This window comes from Cyrtonyx montezumae, unplaced genomic scaffold (assembly GCF_038088225.1).
Source record: "Cyrtonyx montezumae isolate F1298 unplaced genomic scaffold, pur_monq_1.0 scaffold_37, whole genome shotgun sequence".
Taxonomy (NCBI): Eukaryota; Metazoa; Chordata; class Aves; order Galliformes; family Odontophoridae; genus Cyrtonyx; species Cyrtonyx montezumae.
Window position 1 is genome coordinate 640,731 of NW_027072042.1, and position 25,576 is coordinate 666,306.

The following is a 25,576-nucleotide window of genomic DNA, read 5'->3' on the forward strand; positions in this document are numbered from 1 at the left end:
AGACCTCGTTTTTTAAATGCTGCCATGGAGCTTTGCCAGCTCAAATATTATGTATTCTCTGCTCCCCTCCAGCACGATTTCAGCCTCATCTCCTGGCCTGGATGCACGCAGGAGTCCCCTTTATGCCATTTAACACCCAAAAATTGGTTGTGCTGATATTCTGCGTGTGCTCCATCTGCCGCTGTGCCTGTGGAGAGCTGATGTAACCGAGAGCGATTCGCTGAGTTGGGCCGCCTCCAAATGTCCAAAATACCATATGGATGTTTTAATTACTGTTTAAAAATTAAACGTCCCCATTAAGGGCGTGGTGAACCGGAGTTCAGCTCACGCGTGGCCTCTTCTTGCAAACTCAAAATGTTTTAACTTCTGTCTGCGCACAGAATTGGGACCCATCCCAGGAGGAGTTGGGTGGGGGTGAGGGGAAAAGTTTTGTCCCAAAGGGTGGTGTGCATGGCACAGCTCCCAGGACAGTGGGCACAGCCCCGAGCTGCCCAAGCCACTGGGACACCACTCTGACATAGGATGGGGGCTTGGGGTGCTGTGTGGGGCCGGGGGTTGAACTCAATGATCACTGAATCATAGAGTCAACAAGGTTGGAAAAGACCTCTCAGATCTCCAAGCCCAACCCCAGCCCACCACCTCCACTGTGCCCACTGTCCCCCAGTGCCACATCCCCACGGTTCTGGAACAGCTCCACGTGTGGTGACCCCACCACCTCTCTGGGCAGCCCATTCAATGTGTCACCACTCAACAGAGAAGAAATCCTCCCCGACACCCAACCTGATCCTTGTGAGTTCCTTCCAACTTGCAATATTCTGTGGTTCTGTGATCCCGTAAACATAAAGAGCTGACCTTTTTTGGTAACCATCTGTTTCCGTAACATTATAATTGCTTATTAGAGGAATTAATTGCAATAGCAAGTCCAGTGTCCCCAGAGATCACGTGTACATGTGTAAATCCCATGAAATCAGGAGGATGATGGCAGTGCCAGAAGACAGAAGGGGCTGTGAAGAGCAGAGAGAGGAAGCACAACACTGCTCGTGCATTAGGAGAGGTTTAGTTGCAGCTTAACGACTGGGCACTGCTCGTTGCCCTCATCCTTGCACTGTTCTCTGGGGTTGCCCAGGACCATTTGGGCAGCACGCCTGCAGTGCTGCTCAGAAGGCAGCATTGTAGAATCATAGTGTCATTAAGGCTGGAAAAGACCTCTCAGATCCCCATGTCCCACCCCAACCAGGTCCCAGCCTGGCAGATTAACGAAGGTTTCTTGAGGAAGAAAAGCTCCACGTGGTCACATTGGTTGCTTTCTGCCCACCTTTCTCTTCAAAGCAGGTGCCTAGTAAGATTTTGGGTGAAGGATGCTCCTCCTGTTTCTGACCACCACACCGGGCTCTGCCAATGGGACCAGGTCCCATGGGGTCATGGAATCGCAGAATGGTTTGAATTGGAAGGGACCCCTAAAGGCCATCTGGTCCCACTCCTGCGATGCACAGGGACACCCACAGCTCCATCAGATGCTCTGAGCAGCTTGATGCCGTTTGTGCAGCAATGCATCCTTCCATGCTTCCAGTGTAGGGGTGATTTGTGACGAGCTTGGCCCTTTCTCAGTGTGTCTGCATCCCCAGCTGTGAGCTGGGACATCCAGCTGTGCACGACCCTTCATGGCAGGGGAGTTGGACCAGGTGGCCTTTGAAAGTCCCTTCTGACTCCAAGGATTCTATGATTCTGGGTTTTCTGTGGTTTGTTTTTTTCTTCCAGCATCATCTGGCTGCATGGTCAGCACAGCAGTGAGCCTCAATAGATGGTAGGATGGAACCTGAGGACTGGCATCCTGGAGTGGGGACGGCTCCAGTGGTGTGGTGTGAACAGAGGTGGGATGCCATGGGCAGGCAGACACTCACTCAGACAAAGAAATACCTTTGGGAAGTCATTATTCCATTAAAGATGCATGAATTGAGCTTGCTTGCCCTGAACCACGTCACATCTCTAACCAAGCAAGTGCAAAAGGCGTCTTCTGCCTGTGGAGGGAGCAGATGTGACTCTGAATATTGAAGCAGAGTTTTTCAGAAGGGAAAGGAAACCGACTCAGTCCCTTTTCTGTTGGCAACCCGACTTGAATTTGTCACCCTGGATCTGTGCAGTTGTCATTGCAGAAGCTGTGCTGCTGCAGCCCGTTACCTGCCATGCACTTGTGCCCACCTGCCAATGTTAGAGCAGCCCTGGAAGATGCTCCCCGTGATATTTGGGGAAAGGTGGATGAAGACACCTCTGGAGAGAATGAAAAATGAGACCCTTACGGTCGCTGTCAGCAGGAAGAGGAGCAGTGCCTCTGTTTCCTTTGTTAAATGTGAGATAGTGGCTCAGTTAAGGAGGCTCTTGGAGCCGTTGCTACGTTTCATCTCTTTTACTCTGAAGAAAAGTAAAACACAGTACTTCTTTGGAGGTAATGATGTTTATAAGAGATGAGGAGGACAAGGAGCAACTCAGCCTGGGAGCACTGCGTGCCATTGCCTCACAAACCTACTGCAGCTCTTCCAAAGGGCTCAGTGAGGTCCTTCAGAAGGGGCTGGTGTAAATAGTGGGCTTTTCTGGTGAGCTGGGTGCGGGAATTTGGCAGAGATGTGTGCTGGGATTTGGGATTGTTTGGCTGTGATCCCAGCATCTGAAGTGTGGGGCTCTGATCTGAATAGTTTGGATTGGAAACAGGGTCCTGGACAAGGACAGCCAGGGCAGGCGGGTGTCTGCAGGGCTTCCGTGCAAGGAGCAAGAGGGCAACCTGGGTGGCTTCAGCCTAAGAAAGTTCAGATCAAGGGGAATGAGGGAGAGGTCAATGGGCTTAGATGACATGGTCATTGATAATGTGACTCCTCATTTCTGTAGTGCAAGGACTAGGAGGCATCACGTGAAGGCAGCAAACCAGAGATGGGGCTTCTTCAGCAAGTGGCTGGGATGTGGAGACCCAAGGCTGAAAGGTTATGTAGTTCAAGGGAAGACATGAGGAGACTGTAGAAGAGAATTCCACCAGAGACAAATAATAATAAATAATGATCGGTGATAAATTATGAGCAGTAATTAATAAAGAGATGCAGAGGATGTGCAGGAACTCCTCAGGCTGAAGGTATCTGAAGGCTTCAAGAGCACTGGAGGGAATCATGAACATTTCTTCTTTCTTAGTCTGCTCCCCAGGCATCCTAGACATAGTTTGGGCCATTGTCAGAGGCAGGATAGGGACAAGACTATGATGGACTAGATGATCTTGTAGGTTCTTTCCAACCTTATGAACCTATGAACCTACAAGACAGTCCTTTGGATTGATCAAGGTGCCTATATTGCTGTGTCCCAGTCTCAGTAGTCAGACTGGACAAGGCTGTGAGCTGATGGAGCTGTGGGGGTCCCTGGTGGTTACAAGGAGTGGGACAAATGGCCTTTAAGGGTCCCTTCCAACTCAAACCATGAAAATATGCTTTTGCCTTCTGCATGCCCAAAATCTCGCCTTATGCTTTTCACTGTGGCTGCTGAACTGGGACACTTCACCAGTAGCATCCTCTCTACAGCAGAGCATCTGTGGCTGCTTGAGTCCCAGGAGAGCTGGTTTAGTGGCACTGGGTGCCAGCAGGCTGCTTTCCACCAGACTGGGATTCCACTGGGGAAGAAGGACAATCCAGAGGTGATTATTCCTCTGATCGTATCGTAGGGTCAGTAGAAGGAAAGCTACGTGGTGGGAGGTGAGGGCCTCTTCTCCTGCATAACTAGTGATAGGTCGAGAGGGAATGGCCTCAAGTTGTGCCAGGGATGATTCAGGTTGGGTGTTAGGAAATAATTCTTCTCTTTAGAGAGTGGTCAGGTGCTGGACCGGGCTGCCCAGGGAGGCAAGGGACTCACCAACCCTGGAGATATTCCAGAAATGGGTAGATGATGTTGCACTGAGGGACATGGGTTAGTGGGAGGCGTTGGTGATAGTTTGATGGTTGGACTGGATGATCTCGGAGCCCTTTTCCAACCGTGGTGATTCTATGATTCTCATGATTGTGGTCCCCAAGTTTAGCAGTCTTGGGCTATCTCTCATAACTTACTTTAATCCTTCCTGCTAGAAGTTTCTCTGGGGAGCATTATTAGGTAGGTTGGAGCCACACTTTATCGTTTAAAGACTGTAGAGACTCTTTCTGGAGCTTATTCTTCCTTTGAGCAACGAGCAGTTTTGTTGTACCATTAGTGGCTGTTTGTATCTCTCGTTGGATTTGTCAAAGAGAGGATGGAGTAAATAACAGCAAGGAGCATTAATACTGCCTGGCCTAAGCAGTACTCAAAAGCTTCTTTCCCATAGAGACTTGTTTAAACATTGGAGGGGATGTGACACGTGTCTCGTGCCCAGAAGTTATATTGATCGACAGTCTGTCAAGTTCTGTCGCTGTGCTTTATTTATAGAATGTGACTTAAATCGTCAAACTGTCTTACTAATATTTTCAGACAGATGCTGTGGGTTTTCAAGATGAGTTTGGCTCATACAAAGGCTTCCTGAACTGCAAGGAGCCCTGGGAGGTTTCTGGCTGTTGTTTTGTCTTGTCATAGAATCACAGAAGCATTGGAAAAGAGCTCTGAGATCATCAGGTCCAACCATCAACCAACGAAGGTGGGCACAGGTGGGAAGCCAACTGAGATGGACGTGAAATGGGACTGGAAGTGGGAATTGTTTTGTTTGGCCCAACAGCTCGTAGCTGCAGTGGTCAGGATGGAGTCGTCGATGAGCAGAGTGCTCCACGTGGCCCTGGGGAAGCAGAGGGACCTGTGTCATGAGGGTAGGCCTTGAGCAGCTGTTACCATCAGTTGCCTTGTTTAAAAGTAGCATTTAATGGAAATCTTCCAACTTTCATGGGATCAGATGCCATCACTAACGGACTTCTGCAGTGATGAGGGTGAGATGTGGCTCTCCAGCTCTGTGATGATGTATCCCACGCTGAATTTCAACCTGAGTACACAGTCTGACTGCTGTTCTGTTCTGTACTGATATCCAGCAGAAGTGCTGTGGATGCCTTTACAGCCCCCATGAAGATCATCTTTCCATGGCCATTGGTAACAAGCAAGGAATAAATGGCTACTTACATACATACATACATTCATATATATATATTTCGTTCACAAAATGTGAAAGATCTGCAGGAGAGTGTGTAGGTCGTCAGCTGCTAGAGCTAATCTTTCTTAAAACAGTCATCTTACGAACGTGTAAAGCTCGTTCGACTGCTCTGCTCTTGGGCTGATGAGGCTTGAAACAGTAATAAGGGGGTGGCACTTTTTCATGGGAGTGAATGTATTTATTATCCTCAGAGGCTTGAGAAACGCTGGATTCTCAACCATCCATTAACTTGCTCTTCAGAACAGTTCCACCTTTGCTTTCAGCTTCTCCTCTATTTTTACATCCATTTAGCACGAGTGGGCTGGAGTAGCTCCATTGTGGGGCGGTGAGTGATGGGATGGGGACAGGGGATGAACTGCACGATGAATATGGGGTGATCCGTGCCATGTGAAGCCAGCCCAGGCTCACTGCTGCCCCATGGGACATGTGCATGTTGTGATGCTCATCCGTCGTGCCCAGTGTTGAGTGTTTGGTTGGGCTCCTGCTCCTTCCCCCTGAGGTGCAGATGCATCTGGACTTCAGTTTGATTTGAAAAGTCCGTAAATAGTGGACTGTAGGTTTGCTCCTTATGGCCCTACAGCTCTTCATGACCCTACAGTTCCTCATAGTCCTACAGCTCTTCATGACCCTACAGTTCCTCATAGTCCTACAGCTCTTCATGACCCTACAGATCCACGTGGCCCTACATCTCCTTGTGGCCCTACAGGTCCTTATGGCCCTACATCTTTTTGTGGCCCTACATCTCCCTGTGGCCCTATAGCTCCTTGTGGCCCTACAATTCCTCATGGTCCTATAGCTTTTCATGGCCTGCAGTTCCATGTGGCCCTACATCTCCTTGTGAGCCCTACAGCTCCTCATGGCCCTGCAGCTGCTCGTGGCCCTACATCTTCTTGTAGCCCTACATCTCCTTGTGGCCCTACATCTCCTTGTGGCCCTACAGGTCTTTATGGCCGTACATCTTTTTGTGGCCCTACATCTCCCTGTGGCCCTACAGCTCCTTGTGGCCCTACAATTCCTCATGGTCCTATAGCTTTTCATGGCCTGCAGTTCCATGTGGCCCTACATCTTGTGGCCCTACATCTTGTGGCCCTACAGCTCCTCATGGCCCTGCAGCTGCTCGTGGCCCTACATCTCCTTGTGGCCCTACAGCTCCTCGTGGCCCTACAGCTCCTTGTGGCCCTACATCTCCTTGTGGCCCTACAGCTCCTCGTGGCCCTACAGCTCCTCATGGCCCTACAGCTGCTCATGGCCTGCAGCCAACCATCAGTAGTCCCAAGCCAATGGAGTTGAGGGGAATTCCAACAATCTTCTCAGACACAGGGTTTCAGACCAGAGAAACTCATGTAATGACCAATTGTTTTTTTTAGATCTCTGCTGCTCATCGTTGCCAAAATGCCATAGCACTTTGTCTCCAGAGACTTGATTCCCAGTTAGTTTGCAGATGCCCTTATCAGACATTTTCTCTCAGTCATCACATCATCAGGTGCATCTTTTCTGCTGTCCCTGTTACCAGCAATCAGCATTGAGGAGCGTTGCTTCAGGGCTCGTTGGAGCTGCATCAGGAAGCCAGCGTGGTGTTTGCTGTGTCATTTCTTCACTGAGTGCTCATTTAGTCCCTTGGTCATTCACTGGCTCTCATGGCAGTGCTGCAAGTGCCTGAACAGCAGCGTGGGGCCACGGTGATGGTACATTGATGGGTTGAAGAGTGGTTTTATGCAGTCCTGCACTTAGATAAGGGACTTTGTCGTCTGTCCCTGTAACAATCCCATTGATGCAGTGCCACGAGCTGTGTGTCACTGCTAGGAGAAAAGAGCAGAGGGGAATATTTTGTCTGGTAAGTGAATTTGGGCTGCTTGTAGCAGTCTAAGCCGTAATCAGATAATGGCCAGAGGAATCCATTCTTGAGAAATTAAATGGCACATTTTGGAAATAGGCATCCTAAGTGACAGTTAATTCAGCTGGAACAAGGACCTGGATGTCTATGCTCCCAAGCTGAAGAGGAACAAACGGAATTTCTGCTCTTTTTTCAAGAGACTCAAGAGGGTGTAAGTCCTGCCGAGACCTGGCATGAGCTGGGTTTAGTGCTGCACTGGCTGCTCTGTTACTCAGATGATCCTGACAGCTCTGCTTTTGATCTGAAGCTGCAAACGGAGCCGTATGCTGCATGATGCTGTGGTGGATGGGCTGTACAGGTGCTGCTCAGAAACAGCCAGATCCATTTCAGAAGGATTTTGGTATGATACAGCCAGACTGGTTCAGTGTAACACAGTCAGATCATTTAATAAGGATTCTCAGTGCTTTGTTTTCTCCAGTTTTCAATGTCTTTGGTGATAGTGTTTAATTGCTCTTCAGTCTTTTGAGTGAGCTTCTTGATTTTGGATAGACGGAGCCACCAGGGGTTGTACCAGGTGGACCCAGCAGTCCCTTCCAGCCTCAGCCATGCTGTGATCTAAAGGTCTGTAATGTGACTTCAGGGATAAACTGCTTCCAGTCAGTGATTATCCATCCTAAAAAGGAGCCAGGAGGGAAACGTTTGTCTCAAAGGGTGGTGGGAGGTGGCAGAGTCACCGTCCCAGGAGGTGTTGGCGATGTCACAGTGGGTGACATGGCCCAGAGAGGTCACAGCCATGGGTTGATGGTTGGACTGGATGATTTCATTGTTTATTCCAGCTGTAACGATTTGATGATTTGATGACAAACCCCATCCAGACATTTCTTACATGCCATGCTGAAGTGGCCTGTGCTGAGCGTGTCTACGGTTGCGAACACAACTCAGTGCACATAGGCAGTAAAATACATGGCTGGAGATGTAAGCTGACTGCTTTATTGTGAGTGCTCTGAGTGCAATCACGAAGGATCCTGGGCCAAACAAAGCTGTTGCTTAAGAACATTTGGAGGTTCTGTGGACCACACTAATTTTGATTTATCTTCTGAACGCATTTCTGAGCGCATCTCCTAAAGGTGTGCGCATTAAAAACTGGGAGTGGGCAGCTGGGGCTTGCAGCCTGAAAGCCATGAATTAGGAGCATCATCGCCCCGAAGAGGACAGAGCAGAGCTGGAAATAATCCTTTAGAAATGCTCAGGAATGCATGAAAAATTAAAGGCAGCTTTAAAATACGCGCTGGATGCAGCCCTGTGCTCTGCACGGTTATTGCATCGTAATTTTCAAACTTGTTCAGTTAGTGCTGCTCAGATCTGCAGAGCTGTATCCTCCTTGGGGAGAGCAATAAATGAGCGCTGTGGAGATGGTATTAAATTAAAATAAAGCAAGAAAACAACTCCTGATTTCTTCTTTGAGGGATCTAATGTATGTCGTTCAGTATGTTCTCATCTAATTTCCTTTGCCTGTGGTAAAGCTGCGAGCTCCAGCAGAGCCGAGGTCCCATCACAGATAGAAACCAAAGGATATTTTCCATCCTTGATGCTTTCCTATCTCCAGCCGTGGCCTCCAGCCAGCACCCCGTGGACACGGTCTGAACTCAACACAAAGGACGCGACTTTTCCCACTTGCTGTTGTTTTTGCAGATGGAAGGTGAAGAGACAAGGCCAGCTGGGGCAAAGGGACTTGGGTTGGCATGAGAAGCTGCTTCAGCTTTGGCTTTCCTAGGAGGCCGGTGTATGGTCAATAATATCAGTCATTATCAGCTCAAAAAAAACCAGCTTGTGTGTTTCTACAAGCCAGACCTACTTCCCCTTGCCCAGTGTGCCATGGTTGTGCTATTTTCTTATCCCTGAGTACATCCAGAAAGATAAGCACATCTCATAGGTTCATAGGTTCATAAGGTTGGAAAGGACCTACAAGATCATCTAGTCCAACCATCCTCCTATCACTATCCCTACCCAACTACTACTAAATCCAGTCCCTTAATTCCCTGCCCCTGTCCCGTCCCTTTGGAAGAGGAAGGAGAGGTGTTCTGGATGTTAGCAGAGGTTTTGCAGTCCGAGTGGGAGATAGAGTGGTGCTGACTGTGGCTTGTCTGATGCCATAGAAGTTCCCCTGATAGAAATGTCATTTACCTGAAGGTAAGGAGTAAGAGAGTTGGTGCCCCAGGAGTTTAGTGTCCATCATCCAGGCGCCATCCACCATGCATCTCTCAACACACCCCCCTCAGCTTCTGAACTTGCGCAGAGGAAATTAAACCTGCTGCTTATCCAGCACTGACTACAGCGATTTTTAATTAACCTGATTTAGAAGCCAGATATATCAGTGATGAAAATGAGAGGGTGGACAAACCCCACTGCACTGCTGCATGCTGAGTGCCAGGTTTTGGAGCAGCATGCTGGGGGCACGGCGGGGGGAGAGGCTGCGGCGTGCTTGTCTTGCTGCTCAGAAAAAGGGAGGAAAGATACGTTCTGGCTTTTATTGAATAAAACAAAAGGGATGAGGTTTGAACTGATTGCTCATTCCCTCTTTCCCGTCTTCGCTGGCCGCCAGCAGACAGCAGCAGCTGAGCTCAGTGGGGTAGGATGCTGGAGGTTCGTTTTGTCTCCCAATAGACCCACACTGCTGAAGGGTGAAGGCCAGGGAACTGCAGAGATAACCAGGGGCAGCGGTGGGAGGCATGGGAGGCACAGCAGAGAACAGAGAAATAGAAGGGAGGGAAGAGCAGAATAGAGAGAAGAGAAGTAAATTTGAGTGGAGTGGAGTGGAGTGGAGTGGAGTGGGGTGGAGTGGAGTGGAGTGGGGTGGGGTGGAGTGGAGTGGAGTGGGGTGGGGTGGAGTGGAGTGGAGTGGAGTGGGGTCGGGTGGAGTGGGGTGGGGTGGGGTGGGGTGGGGTGGAGTGGAGTGGAGTGGAGTGGAGTGGGGTGGAGTGGGGTGGGGTGGGGTGGGGTGGGGTGGAGTGGAGTGGAGTGGAGTGGAGTGGAGTGGAGTGGAGTGGAGTGGAGTGGGGTGGGGTGGAGTGGGGTGGGGTGGAGTGGGGTGGGGTGGGGTGGAGTAGGGTGGAGTGGGGTGGGGTGGGGTGGAGTGGAGTGGGGTGGAGTGGAGTGGGGTGGAGTGGAGTGGGGTGGGGTGGAGTGGAGTGGAGTGGAGTGGAGTGGAGTGGAGTGGAGTGGAGTGGAGTGGAGTGGAGTGGAGTGGAGTGGGGTCGGGTGGAGTGGGGTCGGGTGGAGTGGGGTCGGGTGGAGTGGAGATGGAGTGGAGTGGAGTGGAGTGGAGTGGAGATGGAGTGGAGGTGGAGTGGAGTGGAGTGGAGTGGAGTGGAGTGGAGTGGAGTGGAGTGGAGTGGAGTGGAGTGGAGTGGAGTGGAGTGGGGTGGGGTGGAGTGGGGTGGGGTGGAGTGGAGTGGGTTGAAGTGGAGTGGAGTAGAGTAGAGTAAAATGGAGTGGAGTGGGGTGGGGTGGGGTGGAGTGGAGTGGAGTGGAGTGGAGTGGGGTGGGGTGGGGTGGGGTGGGGTGGAGTGGAGTGGAGTGGAGTGGGGTGGGGTGGAGTGGAGTGGAGTGGAGTGGAGTGGAGTGGAGTGGAGTGGAGTGGAGTGGAGTGGGGTGGGGTGGAGTGGAGTGGGGTGGGGTGGAGTGGAGTGGGTTGAAGTGGAGTGGAGTAGAGTAGAGTAAAATGGAGTGGAGTGGGGTGGGGTGGGGTGGAGTGGAGTGGAGTGGAGTGGAGTGGAGTGGAGTGGGGTGGGGTGGGGTGGGGTGGGGTGGAGTGGAGTGGAGTGGAGTGGAGTGGAGTGGAGTGGAGTGGAGTGGAGTGGAGTGGAGTGGAGTGGAGTGGAGTGGAGTGGGGTGAAGTGGAGTGGAGTAGAGTAGAGTAGAGTAGAATGGAGTGGGGTGGAGTGGAGTGGAGTGGAGTGGAGTGGAGTGGAGTGGAATAGAGCAGAGCAGAGCAGGGTAGAGCAGAGTAAAGAACAGAGCAGAGAAGAGTGGAGTGTAATGGCATGGAGTAGAGTAGAGTAGCACGCAGAGGAGTGGAGTAGAATGGAGTGGAATGGAAAGCCAAGTGCTTCAGGAGGGGGCAAAGGTAAATATGTCCCATTCAGTCTGTTTGGGGATTTATGCAGAAGCATGCACAAAGGGACAGAACTGTTTGGGTGTCACCACTCTCGGTATGTAAATTTCTAATAAAGTAGAGGATGGATGGATGATTCCTAAACCGTGTGTCACTGCATGTTGGGTCTGTTCTGTTTTTGCCTTGGTATGCCAGTTGTCTTTGGCATCATTGAGTGCAGACTAATCCATAAAGACTTGTTTCCCTTTGACTTTCCCACTTTGTCCTGTTCTCTGCCTGTTCTCCTGCCCCTGGGGTGTTGTGCCCCTGATTCATGGTACTTTGCATTCTGGGTTTGTGTGATTCCAGCTGGCCAAGCCTGCACGTAGCCTAGATGATTTCCCCTGAACTCTCCCTGACCGATCTGACTGAAGATGATGGAAATTGAAGATGCTCTGTAACCCTTTCTAAAGTGCCCATTAAAGCCTCACGTGTTACATGGTGTCTCAAATGGTCTGAGCTGCCTTGTGTGCTCCTTCCAGGTGGCTTGGCAAGTTACGGGGTCCCTCCTTGGGATGGCAGCTGTGCAGTGATGGGTGAATACAAGGGCTGGCATGTGTTTTGTCCTTTAGGAAGACTCTGGTTGATGGAAGCACTGAGTGGAAGCATTGGGAATTATTCATTTAATGCCCTTTAGGGTTATCTAACCGCAGTGCCTAACTTAAATTTGTGGTGTGTGTTTGGTAAGTGACACAGCGAGCTACTACTGCCACCGGCAGCCAAGGGAAACCTTCAGAATACAGCTGTGCCTCCTGATTTCTCCCAGCTGAAATCTGCATTCAGTGCATGTAATTTCTTGGTAACTTTAGAGCACATTGAATGTGCCCACGTCCTACGTTCAGGTCACTGTCCTCACTTTCAAGGGGAATAAAGGTTCAGTGTTGATGATGTTGCCTGTAAGTCTGTGGAGCACACTCAGTGTCCTTCCTTTGCCTTGGCCAACTGAGAATATTCACCTCCCACCTATGCTGATGTCCTCTTGGCTCACGTGGATGGGTTCTTCCCTTCCATGGACGCTGTCCTCTCACTGCTGTTGAAAGCCTCATTTCTCCCTTTTTCTCATTGCAGGTTACCCAACGGGATATCCCACTGCTGCCCCAGCCTACAACCCAAACATGTATCCAACCAGCAGCCCTGGCTATGCCCCAGGTAACACCGCTTTGTGTATGCAGACGGGACGTGGTAGAGCACGTGGGAGGATGTAGTGATGACTGCTCAGTGCACAAACCCGACTCGGTGTGCTTGTCAGCAAGTGCTTGTTGAGGAAGAGGATTGTTATCAGCACTGTTAACTCCACACTGCACTTTGGGAATACTTCTCCATTGCTTCTGAGCTGTGACTTTGATCTCAGTACTAATCCCAGCAATTCCTCATCCCTCATCGCTGTGGTACCTGTTTGTATTTCCAGAATACTGCATGTCATCTCTCTGAGATTTCTTTCCCCTTCCCCGTGCTTATCATCCTCTCCTTTCATGTAATAGATGGAGACATTTCAGAAACTGTGTCCTGTTCAGTGTCTTTATCTCCCATGCCACGTTCCCCTTCTTTCCTGTGGTGCTGGCAGACTCCAGTCTGTCCTGGTGTCCTGCTGTCCTCTGTGCAGCTCCTGCCCTTCACATTGCCCTCATCTGGCTCTTCCAAAGCTGTAGTTCTATCCACCAAGCTCAAGTACTGTCCCACATTGGTACTGGAAGGTATTATCAGCCACACTCTTCTCCTGACATCTTGTTTTCCCCTGGCTTTCCCAAATTGAACAGTACTATTCTGTGCTGTGGGGACATATGGATCATCTTCCTCCTCCCAGCTTTCCATGAAAGCTCAGCTCAGCTCAATCCTTTGTTCCCCTCTCCACCACTCCCCATCTGTCTCTGGGAAACCTCATTTATAGGTACAAATTCTGACCCATCTTTGCCCCGATGACCCAGACGTGTCGCCACCCGATCTCCCCCTACCTACCTACCTACCTACCTACCTATCCATCCATCTATCTATCTATCTATCTATCTATCTATCTATCTATCTATCTATCTATCTATCTATCCATCCATCCATCCATCCATCTATCTATCTATCCCAGCCGTTCCACCATGCTCTGTGCTTTTTTCCATTGTGGCTGACAAAAGAGGTCTTCCTTTTGCAGAATATGTGCTCCTTTTGCAGCCTTCTTTTCCAGTCCCTCTGCTGGCCATGCTGACAGGTAACATGTTCATCTCTGTCAGCCCAGCTTCTTCACTGGAGCCAAGCTCCATGCCATCCCTGACCTTGACATAATCTCCCCCATTCTTCTGGAAAGCTGATACAACAGTAGTATTCCCAGTCCACTACTTTAACAAAGTCATCATCCCTCTCTTTGCCTTATTCTTCCCCATCACAAGTGCAGTTTGCATGCCTTTATTTGCCCAGACTATCCCAATCCATTTATTCTCTCTTGCTTGGTGTCCAGATTCTCACTGCTGTTTGACTCATCGAGTCCAACCACCAACCTGACCTGCCAAGTCCCTCAGTGCCACGTCCACACATCACAGGCAGATAATAGCAGGACAAAGGGGAATGGTTTTAAACCAAAAGAGGGGAGATGTAGGTCAAATGTGAAGTAGAAATTCTTCACCCAGAGGGTGGCAAGGCCCCAGCACTGCTGCCCAGAGCTGTGGGCGCCCATCCCTGGAGGTGACAAGGCCATGGATGTGGCTGTGGGCACCTGGTGTCCCTGCCCACGGAGGGATGAGGTTGGGTGGGCTTTAAGGTCCTTTCCAACCCAAAGCAGCCTGGGATTCAATAATCTCTGAAATGCCTCCAGGGGTGGCACAGAATCATAGGATTCAGGCTGGAAAGGACCTTCACAGGACCTTCCCATACATCTGCACAACCTCCTGGCAGATCTGTCCATGAAAACTCCTGGAGGATTTGGGTTAATCAAAAGCTTACCAACATGGTTTAGGAACTGGGGCTAATTTCCTTATGCCACGGTCCTTTTAACACAAAAATAATCGGTACATTAAAGGTGGAGATCTCTGTGAAGCACACACACTTCCCAGAGTGTGGTAGAGCCAGTACTGCATTCCACACCTCAGTTGGGAGAAAACGATGCTAGATGAGTTCTTTGAGGCCTCCAAGCCTTTAAAGACCCATTAAACCTCATCTTAATTACAGCAGAAGCTAATGAGGTTCTCTGCTTATTGAGGGATACCTGAACTGCTCTGCTAAACCTGCTGAATACACCACTCACATTCTCATATATTTGAGTGCAAAGCTGATATAAGTTATCCTTTTTGGAGCTGAAGGCTTCTCTTAGGCTCTCATTCAGGAAATCACAGAATCACAAAGGTTGGAAAAGACATCTAAGATCTTCAAGTCCAACTCCAACCACATCCGCTGACCGTATCCCATGAGCTGGGATCAAACCAAAGCTTTTGCAGTGTCTGAGCTATGACATGAGCAGTGTTTCTGGAATCAGGACTGGGTGCTGAGGGAATGAGCACAGAGCAGGACTTCATGGCAGCGCTGCTGAACCCTTTCTCATTTCACTGACAAGGTGAGAAGAGCTCTACAGCATAAAATTCTACATATGTTTTGGGAGCCTGTCCTGCCAGAGGTGCATTGCATCCTCTGTGCTCGGGATGAGATGTAAATAAAACACGTTGGCCTGGAGACTGTGAAAACATGTGCATGAAGAGCAGTAGCATGTGCAGAGCAGGCAGGCTAAAAGCAGTGTGTTCACCTTTCCAAACAAACCTGGAAAAACAGAGGATGACTGCACTGAGTAGTGAGAAGTCAAACTGGGAGCTTTGTTGTCACCAGAGGTTTGCTCAAACCTCAAATATTAGTTGTTACAGACACAAATGTAGAGAGCAGAGTGGATTGCTTCTCACTTGATACTTGAATCGTAGACTCATTGAATCACCAAGATTGGAAAAGACCTCTAAGATCATCCAGTCCAACTGTCAATATACCACTATTTCCCCACTAAACCATGTCCCTTAGAACAGCATCTAAATATTTCTTCCTCTCCTCTCCTCTCCTCTCCTCTCCTCTCCTCTCCTCTCCTCTCCTCTCCTCTCCTCTCCTCTCCTCTCCTCTCCTCTCCTCTCCTCTCCTCTCCTCTCCTCTCCTCTCCTCTCCTCTCCTCTCCTCTCCTCTCCTCTCCTCTCCTCTCCTCTCCTCTCCTCTCCTCTCCTCTCCTCTCCTCTCCTCTCCTCTCCTCTCCTCTCCTCTCCTCTCCTCTCCTCTCCTCTCCTCTCCTCTCCTCTCCTCTCCTCTCCTCTCCTCTCCTCTCCTCTCCTCTCCTCTCCTCTCCTCTCCTCTCCTCTCCTCTCCTCTCCTCTCCTCTCCTCCTCCCCACAAGATGCCCTCAGGGAAGAAGACATCAAAGATGATGCTTTATAGGATTGCTTTCTTTGGCATAGTTTATTGCTAAATAGCAGGAATAGACTGAGAAATGGGACTTGCCCAATATGAAAATGTGTTTTAATAATGTCCTGGGGTGCACTGAAGGACGAACCTCCTCTCGAGCAAATGATCTGCTCTCATCCACAGTGAAAATAGTAAAGTATCTGTGACCAATCAGATGGGGAATAAATGGGGCAACAGGGAGGTGTCCTGTAGGCCATCGTGTCCCCAGGGATGACCAGGAGGTGAGAGATGTGCTGGAGGTTCACCAAGTCATGGGCATTTGAGAACAGGGTGGTGACAGTGGGGACTTCCTCACCTCAATGGGACCAGGAGGAAAGAGGAAGAGCTGACTGTGTGCTCCCTGAGCATCCCCTGCTGCCAGAGCGGTGCTCTCCTCCCTGAAAATGGGATCAGCCTTCAGAAGTTCCCTCGCCATTGTTTGCTGTGGAAGAAACTGCCCCAAACCTTGTTAGTCCAAGGCTTTCATAAGCACAAAACCATGGAGACTTTGATTTCTCCTACCTTTGTGCCAGCAGCACGGGCTGTGGGTGTTCTCCCTTTCATTAAAGACACTCAGCCCCCCCCTTGCTTTGATTCTGGCTGTATTTTATGGCCACAATCCTTTGCAGCAGGCAGTTCTGTAGATTAATTAAGGCTTGGGTTACTGATTTATTTTATTTTTAAGCAGTGCAAATAATGGTCTGTTACCTTCAATTTGCATGGTGTGAAAGGGGAAGTGAAAGCCCTGGTCAGTCTCCTTTGTGCCACTCAGCCCTTTGTCCCCCTCCCATCTCTGCTGTCTGCAGAGCACTCCTAATCTCTGCAGACTTTCTTTCTCTGCTCATTTTTGTTGCCCCTTGCTGGATGTCTTTGTTACACAGCTTAACACTCCACCAGGAGAACATTGGCGGCTCTCTCAACGTTTGAATTTCATTTCTCTGTTTATCATCCTTAAAAATACTTCTCATCCTTACGAGAATAGAAAGATCCCGAAGCCCAGAAAGCTGTCAGGCCATTTTCCAAGGGGAACAAAAATCTTCCAGTGCCTAACGATGCGTGAACACAGCATGGCCAAGCATTGCATCAGCTAGGAAACGGCGAAGGTCAGAACCAGCCAACTCTGCATGGGCTGTCTCTCCTCCCCATAGACAACCTTGAGATCAGTACAATTTAGCATCAGGGAATCACAGAGTGATTTCTTAAGGCTGGAAAAGACCTCCAAGATCCCCAGTCTCAATCCATCCCAAGCACTGATACAGGTTGGGTGGAGAATGGCTTGAGAACAGCCCTGAGGAGAAGGATCTGGGGGTGTCAGTGGATGGAAGACTGCCCAGGTTGGATGGGGCTGTGAGCAACCTGGGCTAGAGGGAGGTGTCCCTGCCCGTAGTCGCAGGGTTGCAACTGGATGCTCTTCAAGGTCCCTTCCAACCCAAGCTATTCTGTCATTCCATGATTCTGCCCCACCGTGCCCACTGACCATGCCCCTCAGTTCACAAGTCCAGAACCCCTCCTGGGGTGGTGATCCCATCACTCTCTGGGCAGCCCGTCCCCCTGTTGAAGGGGCTTTGCCACATTTTGAGGTTTGTCCCATAGGATGTTTTCTTGGACACGGATCAGCAGCACAGGGTGAGTGTTGCTCAGAGCACGAGCACTGTGTCCAACCACACAGGCAAAGATCATATCTCCCAACCTTATTTCTTGAGGCAGAGAGAAGGCTGAAGTCCTGATTCAGACCTTTCTGAAATGTAGAAGCCTGAAAATGCCATGCAGACAACTTGGGAAAGCACGTACAGGCTCAGCACCTTCCAGTATCCATCTCTGTTTCACCCACAGATGGAAAAATGACTTAAAGGAGAAAATCAAGAACATTTCAGAGAAAACTGATGCAAAATCAGCACTCCATAGGTCAGTACATTGTGGAGTGGGCAGCGTTCTCAGCTGTGTTAAATGGAACAGAGTGCAGGTGATGCTGCAGTGCAGAGGCTGAGTTAAAACCAGTCGTCTGTATCGGTACAAAGAGCATTTACTCACACTGAATCAGCTGCTGTCATCCAGGAGACTGGAAATAACTCAGCCACAGAAATGAGCACGCCGTCGGGGTTCATGCGGTCCATCAGACACGTTGGAATCAGAGAGGATCAGCTTTCTTTTCAGCATCTGCGATTCTGAAAGCATCCAACTCAATTTGCAAAGCATTTTCAAGCAGTTCTTGATATGGAGCCTTTCATAGCCCCTCTGCAGAGATGCTTCCGAGTGCATCCCTCCACCAGCAAGGTGCACCCATTCAGACCTGGGTGGTGGCTGTATGAGCAGGCCAAAATCCTTTAGGAACACGTATAACAGCCATCAGAATCCCAAGTTTAATCTACTTGGATATCTGAGACTCTTTCTGTAGGTTTACCATGGAAATGTGCCCCTTGACACTGTTTGGAAGAGAGATTTTGAGGGGTGGGAGGGCATCCTCTGCTTGTGGCTTCTGAGTTTGCTGGGTTAGTGCTGAAAGAGCATCACTCGTGAAGAAAACCGTTCCGTGCAACCTCAGCAATCCTATTCTGGTTCTTCTAGAGATGTCCCTGGGATGAGCTGTCTCTGGATAGGTGGCCCAAATCTCACAGGTTTTGTTTGGCTTCCACCTGAAGTCATAGACCCAGTGCCCTGGGAACGTGGGGAGTGCTTTCTGCTCCTGCCCATATTGCAGCTCACCCCAAATGAAGCACATTTGGTGGTGGTAATTTTCGAAGGGCACTTTTCAAATGCTCCTTAAGTGCCATCTGCTTTAGCCCTCAGTGTCCCAAAAGTACCCGTGTTATGGTCCCTGATGCCAAGCTGGATGCTGGTGGTGCTTGGTCCCTGTTGCTGACCTCATGGTTCCCATGAAAGCCACATCAAGACACTGGGATCCACCTGAAGAATTAAAGGATTTAGCATTGGATTTAGGATTTAGATCTACTGTGTTCTTTGCTCTATTTCACTCCATTCTACTCTACTCTGCTCAGATCTTCTCCACTCCATTCTACTCTGCTCTACTCCACTCTACTCTACTCTACTCTACTCTACTCTACTCCACTCCACTCCACTCCTCTCCATTCTACTCTACTGTACTCTATTCTATTCTTCTGTACTCTACTCTACTCTACTCTACTCTACTCTACTCTACTCTACTCTACTCTACTCCATTCTACCCTACTCCACTCCACTCCTCTCCATTCTACTGTACTGTACTGTACTGTACTGTACTCTACTCTACTCTACTCTATTCTACTCCATTCCATTCTACTTTACTCCATGCCATTACACTCTTGACTTCTGAGTGCCGCACATGGAGACCTGGAGAAGATTTTGGGAAGGGCTGGAGTCCCACAGTGCCTCCAGGTCCAACACCAGCAGAGAAAGGAGAGGAGACTGGAACAGCTCTTGATTGCTCAAGGGCCTCTTCTGAGTTCAAGATGAGTACATACATAAGAGGATGAAATCAGTGGCAGGAGATCTGCATGGATGAGCAAGGAGCTCATGGGAACATTCGAAGGGAAGAAGGAAGCCTAGGGAATGCAAAGAAGGGATCTGGCCACTTGGGAGGAATATAGGCATATTGTCAGGGTCTTCAGGGATCCCGCAAGGAAAGCTGAAGCCCACCTGGAATTAAACCTGATGAGAAAGGCTTCTTTAAGTGTGTCTTAAAGGAGGACTGGAGGAAATGCAGGTGTGCTGCTGAATGAGGTGTGTGCCCTGCTAGCAGGACACTGACAGGGTGGGTTTACTGACCCCCTCAATTCTGTCATTGTGTAATTCTGTAAAGCCTGGCTATTTAGGAGGGTAATACCAAAATAATTCCCTTCAAGCTCGTCAAACTGTGCACCTACAATCACTGTGTGCTGTGGAGACTTGAGGCATGACAGTTTTAAAGAAAAAAAAACAACCAAACCAATAATGTATGTCTCCATTAAGCTGGTTCCCTCCTAGGCAGGCTGCCTTGCCGACTTGCTCTCCTTGTTTCAGCTCTCTTCATTGATGCCTGCTTCTCATTTTGCTGAAAGTAGGGCACGCACTTTTCTCTTTCGCTGTGCCCATTAATAATGCAGCAGAGAATAATGCTCCGTGTCCATCGCTGCGGTGCCCACGCGGAGCAGCACGGATGTTTCTAGCAGCAGCTGAGGAAGTGGGGGCTCAGTGGGGCTGTGCTGTGGCATAGGATGAGGGCTGAGAGCCCTTGGTGCTCACGCATCCTCCCTGCAGGAAGCGTTGCTCTGCAGCACATAGGCAAGAAGCAGACACACTGCAGTCCTTTCTCTGTGATTCTGTACACTGTTAGTGCACAGAATTTCCTTCAGGCATGTCTGGTTTGTGTTTTTCTCTTAAAAATGTGCCCCAAATACCCCCCAGTCCCACTCACAGGGGTGTAGGCCAACCCCAGCCCTCACCTCTCAGGGTGCTTGCCCAGTTTCCAGCGCTGATGTACCTGGCACTCAACAGATAACAAACAAAAGCTCTTAGTCTCTCAATGAACAGTGTTGACGAGAGCCTAAAACGAATCCAGAAGATGCTGGGAGGAGGTAGACCTGCAGAGATGCTAGGTAGTCGTGGCTGGATTGAGAGCTCTGTGGGAGATGTTCACAGGAGATGTTACTGTTCCTGGGTGCCTCCCCAGTTCACCTTTTGTGCAGTTTTAAGTGGTGGGTTCTCCGTGGATTGGTGATTCACTGTGAGGGGCATCAAGCTGCCAGCTCCTGGCCAGCTCAGCCCCAGATTGCCATGACTGTTTGGTGAATCCAACGTGGAGAGTGGAAATGGCTGAGGAGGGGCTCTCAGACCACCTAAATGAATGCTCTCATCAGACTTGGATGTGCAGTCAGGTGGTGATAGTGAATCTGATTTTGAATGTTAGGAATTGTTGGCCGTAGAATCATTGAGGTTGGATGAGACCACGAAGGTCATCCAGTCCAAGCACGGACCCATCGCACCGTGCCCACGTCAGTCCATGAGACCAAGCAGGATCATTCCCTCAAGCTTCATCCCCTCTGCTGTGTGCACTCAGTAGGGCAGAGCTGGCATAGTGCTGTGCCTCTGGAGGCCATGGGAAGCTGAGTAATTTGGTGCAGAGAGCCTGGCTGCTCAGTTCACAAACAAAATACCCCTGAGGAAGACGTAAATCATAGATTTTCTTCAATTCCAGTTGCATCATTTTACCTTCTTTATCCTCATCAGCTTCTCAGCTGATCAACCCTCACTTGGTTTGCTTCCCTATGAGCTAGATGTGCTAAACACGTGCTGAGGGACGTAGGAAACCCACAGCTTCTTTCTTCTCAGCTCATCATGTAGGTGAGCTGTAAGAACTGAACAAGCCTGGGGCCCCAACAAAGGCTGAGCCTCCCAAAGGGTGCTGAGGAGTGGGATTTCAACACCTCACACCTGACAAGGAGAGCCAGTGCCACGGTCTGGAACAGAAAATTAGGACTGCTGTATGGTTTCAGGAGAAAAATGGACAGAAAAACACCTGCTAAGCCTTTTCCAGAGGCAGTGGCTCTGTTAGGGCTCGGCTTTCTCCATAGGTGTGCTCCAGAGAGTGTAAATGTGATGCATCACAGAGTCATAGAACATCCCAGGAACTACCCCAAACCATGTTCCTACCAGCTGTCCTTCCAGAGTTTCCAAAGACCCCATTGATAGGATGGGATGCTCCCAGCAGCAGTACCCACCACATGGGGCCAGAATGCAAATAAAGTGCCTTGCACCCCTCTCATTGGGTTTTCCAGGTGGGAAACACAAGGGACAGCTGTTCCTCATCCCTGTGCACAGGGACCCATCCATCCCTGCCTTGTGTTGTAGCTTGCCTTGCCTTGTTTCAGTGCTTCTCGTGCACATAGGCTGCAAATCTCTCTCTAAGACAGACCTGTTGGCTGGAAGTCACAATTTAGTATGTGTCTATTGCATCAAAGCACTAAGCTGCTGCTCTGAAAGGCCATAAGTCCCCAGGGATGTGCCCAGGGATGTCCTCAAAGCCACTCATGCTCAGGAGAGCTGTCACTTCTATGGGGATTAGGTGGGAGATGATGGGTTTTATGGAAGAAGTGTTGGGTTATATGAAATAGTTGTTGGGTTATATGGAAGAGTTGATGGGTTTTAAGGTGGAGGTGATGGGTTTAGAGGAGGAGGTGATGTCTTTTATGGAAGAGGTGTTGGGTTATATTGTGGAGGTTATGGGTTTTATGGAGGAGGTGATGAGTTTTATCAGGTGGGTGATGAGTTCACTATGACGTGCTGCACAAACCATCCCACTGAAATTCCTACATGTTCTTGTTCTTATAAGAGGGGAAAAGGAAGGAGGAGGGCAGCAAAGCGGTTCCAGTGGGCCATGAATGTGGGTGGCTGTGTCTTCCTTTCTCTGATGTTTCTCTTCTTTCTCACTCAAGCTACACTCCTGATGAAGCAAGCCTGGCCACAGACCTCCTCCTCCTGTGCCACAGAGGGCACCTTCCACCTCCCAGTGGACACTGGGACCGAGAACAGAACCTACCAGGCTTCTTCTGCAGCATTCAGTAAATAAACCTTTTCTTATGGGTTTTTCTCAGTTGTTTTGTGCTGGAGTGGTTAGTTCTGATGTTAAGTGATGCTCTGCAAGGCTGCAGAGCATCCCACGTGGATGCAGTACCCATCACAGGGTGTCTGCTCCCATACCAGGAGTCAGCTTGGGTGTTGGGAAGACTTTCTTTTGGAAAAGGGGTGTCCCTGTCATTCTGGGCAGTGGGGGCTGTAACCCCAACATGGGACGTGGGCTCTGTGTCCTAATTTCAGTGGCCCAATGGTGAGTTTTTGGAAAAATCTCAGTATGTAACTGGTAGAAACTTAGGTATCAGGTAGCAGTGTTCCCTTGCAGTTTAATCCATGCCTGGATGTGATTTTCCTCCCTACTGTGCTGCTGCACTTGAGATTCCTCCCTTAAAATCAAGGGGGACAAGAGCTGAGCCTGCAGAGACCATGGTAGGAAAGGATTTGGAAGCAAAGAGTGGGATGAAGGAGATGGTGAGGAGCCTTGGTGGCAATGATGAAAGGGTTGGGCAAGCAAAGGGGTAAGGACATAGAGCCACGAGTGGGAAGGGGATGGGGAAATGGGGTCCTACAGCTCATTGTGGCCTTCCAGCTCCTCTGTCAGTGTTACCTGGGAGCAGAGGCTGACCTCCCCCCAGCACAACCTCCTTTCAGGAGCTGTAGAGCCATAATGTCTCCCCCAAGCTCCTCTCCTTTAGACTGAAAAGCCCACCCCAGCATTCTGTAGCTTCCAGGCTGTGGGGCAGCAGCCTTGTGCCACCATCTTCCCCTCTGGATGGTGTTGTTGTGTACCACCCCATTCTCCTGCATAAACCCCAGAAGGGTTTTAGGTCCATTTTGATGTGGGTGACTTGCTCTGCATTGCAGAAACAACAGAAACCACCGCACAGAGCTTTCATTCTCTCCTCCCCCTGCTCCCCATCACCCTTAGGATAAAAACCCTGTAATTCAGTGCAGTTGTGCACTGTGGGATCTGTGGGGTGGAGATTTCCTGGGTGGCGTGAGGGATTTAATCAGCAATTGTAATAGAAGCTGGAGCTGCTGTGCTCACTGTTCTTTTTATGAAGACCCCAGCCCGCTGCAGAACTGTGGCACGAGCCGGGTGAGCTCCTCATCCTTCTAAGGCATTAGATGTCATAATTAGGCTTTAAAATTAGCTGTCAGACATGGCGTTTCCGAGAGGAGCACATTAAAATTTGGCTACAAGCCACTTCTACCCACAAACCCGTGCAGATTGCTCACTTTCCCCCTCTTCTTCCCCCCCCCCCCCCCCATCTTTATTAATGTGGAAGGTTGCATCTACCTGGGCTCTTGTGCTATACACCTTTTCTAATACAGCAGTTAAGTTGTCTGTGATTCAGCAATGGGGAAACTGCAGCAAGGTCCAGCTTTAAGGATTCGTGAGGACTTTCCCCCAGTTTAGCACTGAAGAATCGTAGAACCAAGGTTGGGAAAGACCTCTGAGATCCAACCATCCACCTTCCACCAATAAAACCCCACTAAACCACGGCCCTCAGTGCCACATCCCCATGGTTCTGGAAGAGCCCCAGGGACGGTGACTCCCCCACTCCCTGGGCAGCTGTGCCAGCCCCCGAGCACTCTTTCAGAGAAGAAATCTTTCCTAACATTCAACCTGAATGTCCCCTGGCAGAGGATGGCTGATGGCACGGGACCGATGTCACCCTCGGTTTTGTTAGTTGATGTTTTCCCACCCTTGGGATCTGCTCCCTGTATGGCACCAGTGGAGTGAGTCGCTTCTGATCCTTCACCACGAGAGTGACCTCAGATACACTGAGCATCTAGGAGCAGAGTCATAGAATGTAGAGTCACTGAGGTTAAAAGAGACCACCGAGAGCCCCAAGTCCAACCCCAAGCCAACCCATCCCCACTGACCACGTCCCCAAGTCTGCCCTTTTCTTTAGTGGTCCAGATGTGCACATAGGAATTGGAGCCATGGAGAGGGCTCTCACCTGGAACAGAAACACAAAAAACAGAGAACCCTGTGGGATCTCCTCTCTCCACCCACAGTCAGCAGGTACCAGCTCAGCTGATAGGATCGTGGGGTCCTTCGTTTGGGACAGATTTCCTCATTTTGGAACAGCTCCGTTGCTTTAGTTCATCAGCTCAGCTCCTGCCAAATGCTCTCCTTAGAGCTGATGGCTTTTCCTGATGGCTGCAGTGCAGACTTGCTGCTCTTGTCACCAACACACAGAGCCTGCAGGTACAAAGGTGTTGGAGGAGCATCTGCTAACACGAGGGGACCTTTGTAGGCGCACGGACTCTTTTGGTGGTGATTAAGTGGAAGGAGAGCCCTTCCCCTCCTCTTGCTGCTTTTTGGGGGACGTGACAGCAGTTCTGCTCTATGAAGCAAGGTCCTGCAGCAGTGAAGTTCTTTTACCCACTGCAGGAAAGGTGGGAGGACAAAAACTTGGGGAGGAGAGAGGGGAAGAAACTTAATTTCAGGAACTTGAGCTGTGGAGGCACACAGGTGGGTCTGATCCTGCAGCCTCATGGGAGCCATGCCTTGCTTTTTTCATGCTGAGACGTCGGTGCTCATCAGCCTCGTGTGGGCAGCAAGGTGGGAGATGGATTGCAGCCTTTTCTGGGCAAGGACAGCCTTATCCAGCCCTCAGGATGCTGCAGACACCTGAACACCTCCAGGCAGTGGATGTGGGGCTGGATGCCCTATCTTGCAGAAGGAGGAGCCACGGCTGAGCCAGAGGAAGGGTCCTGCACTGGGTAGCCGTGGTTGCCATGGTTTGTGAGCACGGGGATGGGATGTTTGTGATGTTGATGCTGCCCGTGGCAGCTTCTCCCAGCTGCAAGGCTGTGTAACCCCACCCACCCCCCAGATAAATCTCTCTGCTGTGCCATGGTCCATCCCCTCTGCTCTGAGTGATGCTCTGGCTGCATCCCTCCTGCCGACAGCATCTCTCCCAGCCGAGCCCCAGGGGGCAGCAGGACCTGGGGCCAGAGCTGTTAGCCCTGAGGCTGTCACACCAGCTGTAACCCCCCCCTCTCACTCCATCTGCTTCTGTCTTTCTTCACCAGGGTACACTGCGGGGACTCCCTACAAGGTCCCACCGACCCAGAGCAACAACGCACCCCCTCCCTACTCTCCGTCTCCAAATCCATACCAAACTGCTATGTACCCCATCAGAAGTGCCTACCCACAGCAGAACCTGTACACCCAGGTACGTGCCTCGCTCTGCATCTTCCACCACCACCTGACATCTCTCTTTGGGTCCGTTCCTCCCCAAAATCCCACACCTGGATGCTGGGGTTCAGGCGTCCATGCCATACATGAGCCTGGGGTCCCCACCCTGCTCCCCGTGGCACAGTCCCCTGTGTCACCTTCACCTGCATGGCCCAAATTCGTATCCCTGAGCACCTGGCTAGGCTCCCAGTGCCATCTTTCCCACTCCAGCATTGCCACTGCCTCCAGCCATACACCGGAGCCAAGACCCCACGTTGGACAGGTGTCCTCTGAAAACCTCCTTGCTGCTCCTTCCCCCAAGGAGATCAC

General features: G+C 50.3%; 1 protein-coding gene across 2 annotated transcripts in view; it reads left to right on the forward strand.

Moving 5' to 3' along the window:
- Nucleotides 1–25,576, forward strand: part of FAM168A (family with sequence similarity 168 member A) — a 147,395-nt gene that overhangs the window by 115,833 nt on the left and 5,986 nt on the right. Inside the window, exons 4-6 of one of the 2 annotated variants that reach the window (XM_065745790.1) lie at nt 12,187–12,267; nt 21,915–22,040; nt 25,102–25,244. In XM_065745790.1, coding sequence (XP_065601862.1) covers nt 12,187–12,267; nt 21,915–22,040; nt 25,102–25,244 — 350 coding nt within the window. The remainder of the gene's footprint in view (nt 1–12,186; nt 12,268–21,914; nt 22,041–25,101; nt 25,245–25,576) is intronic. The other variant, XM_065745791.1, reaches the window with a different exon arrangement.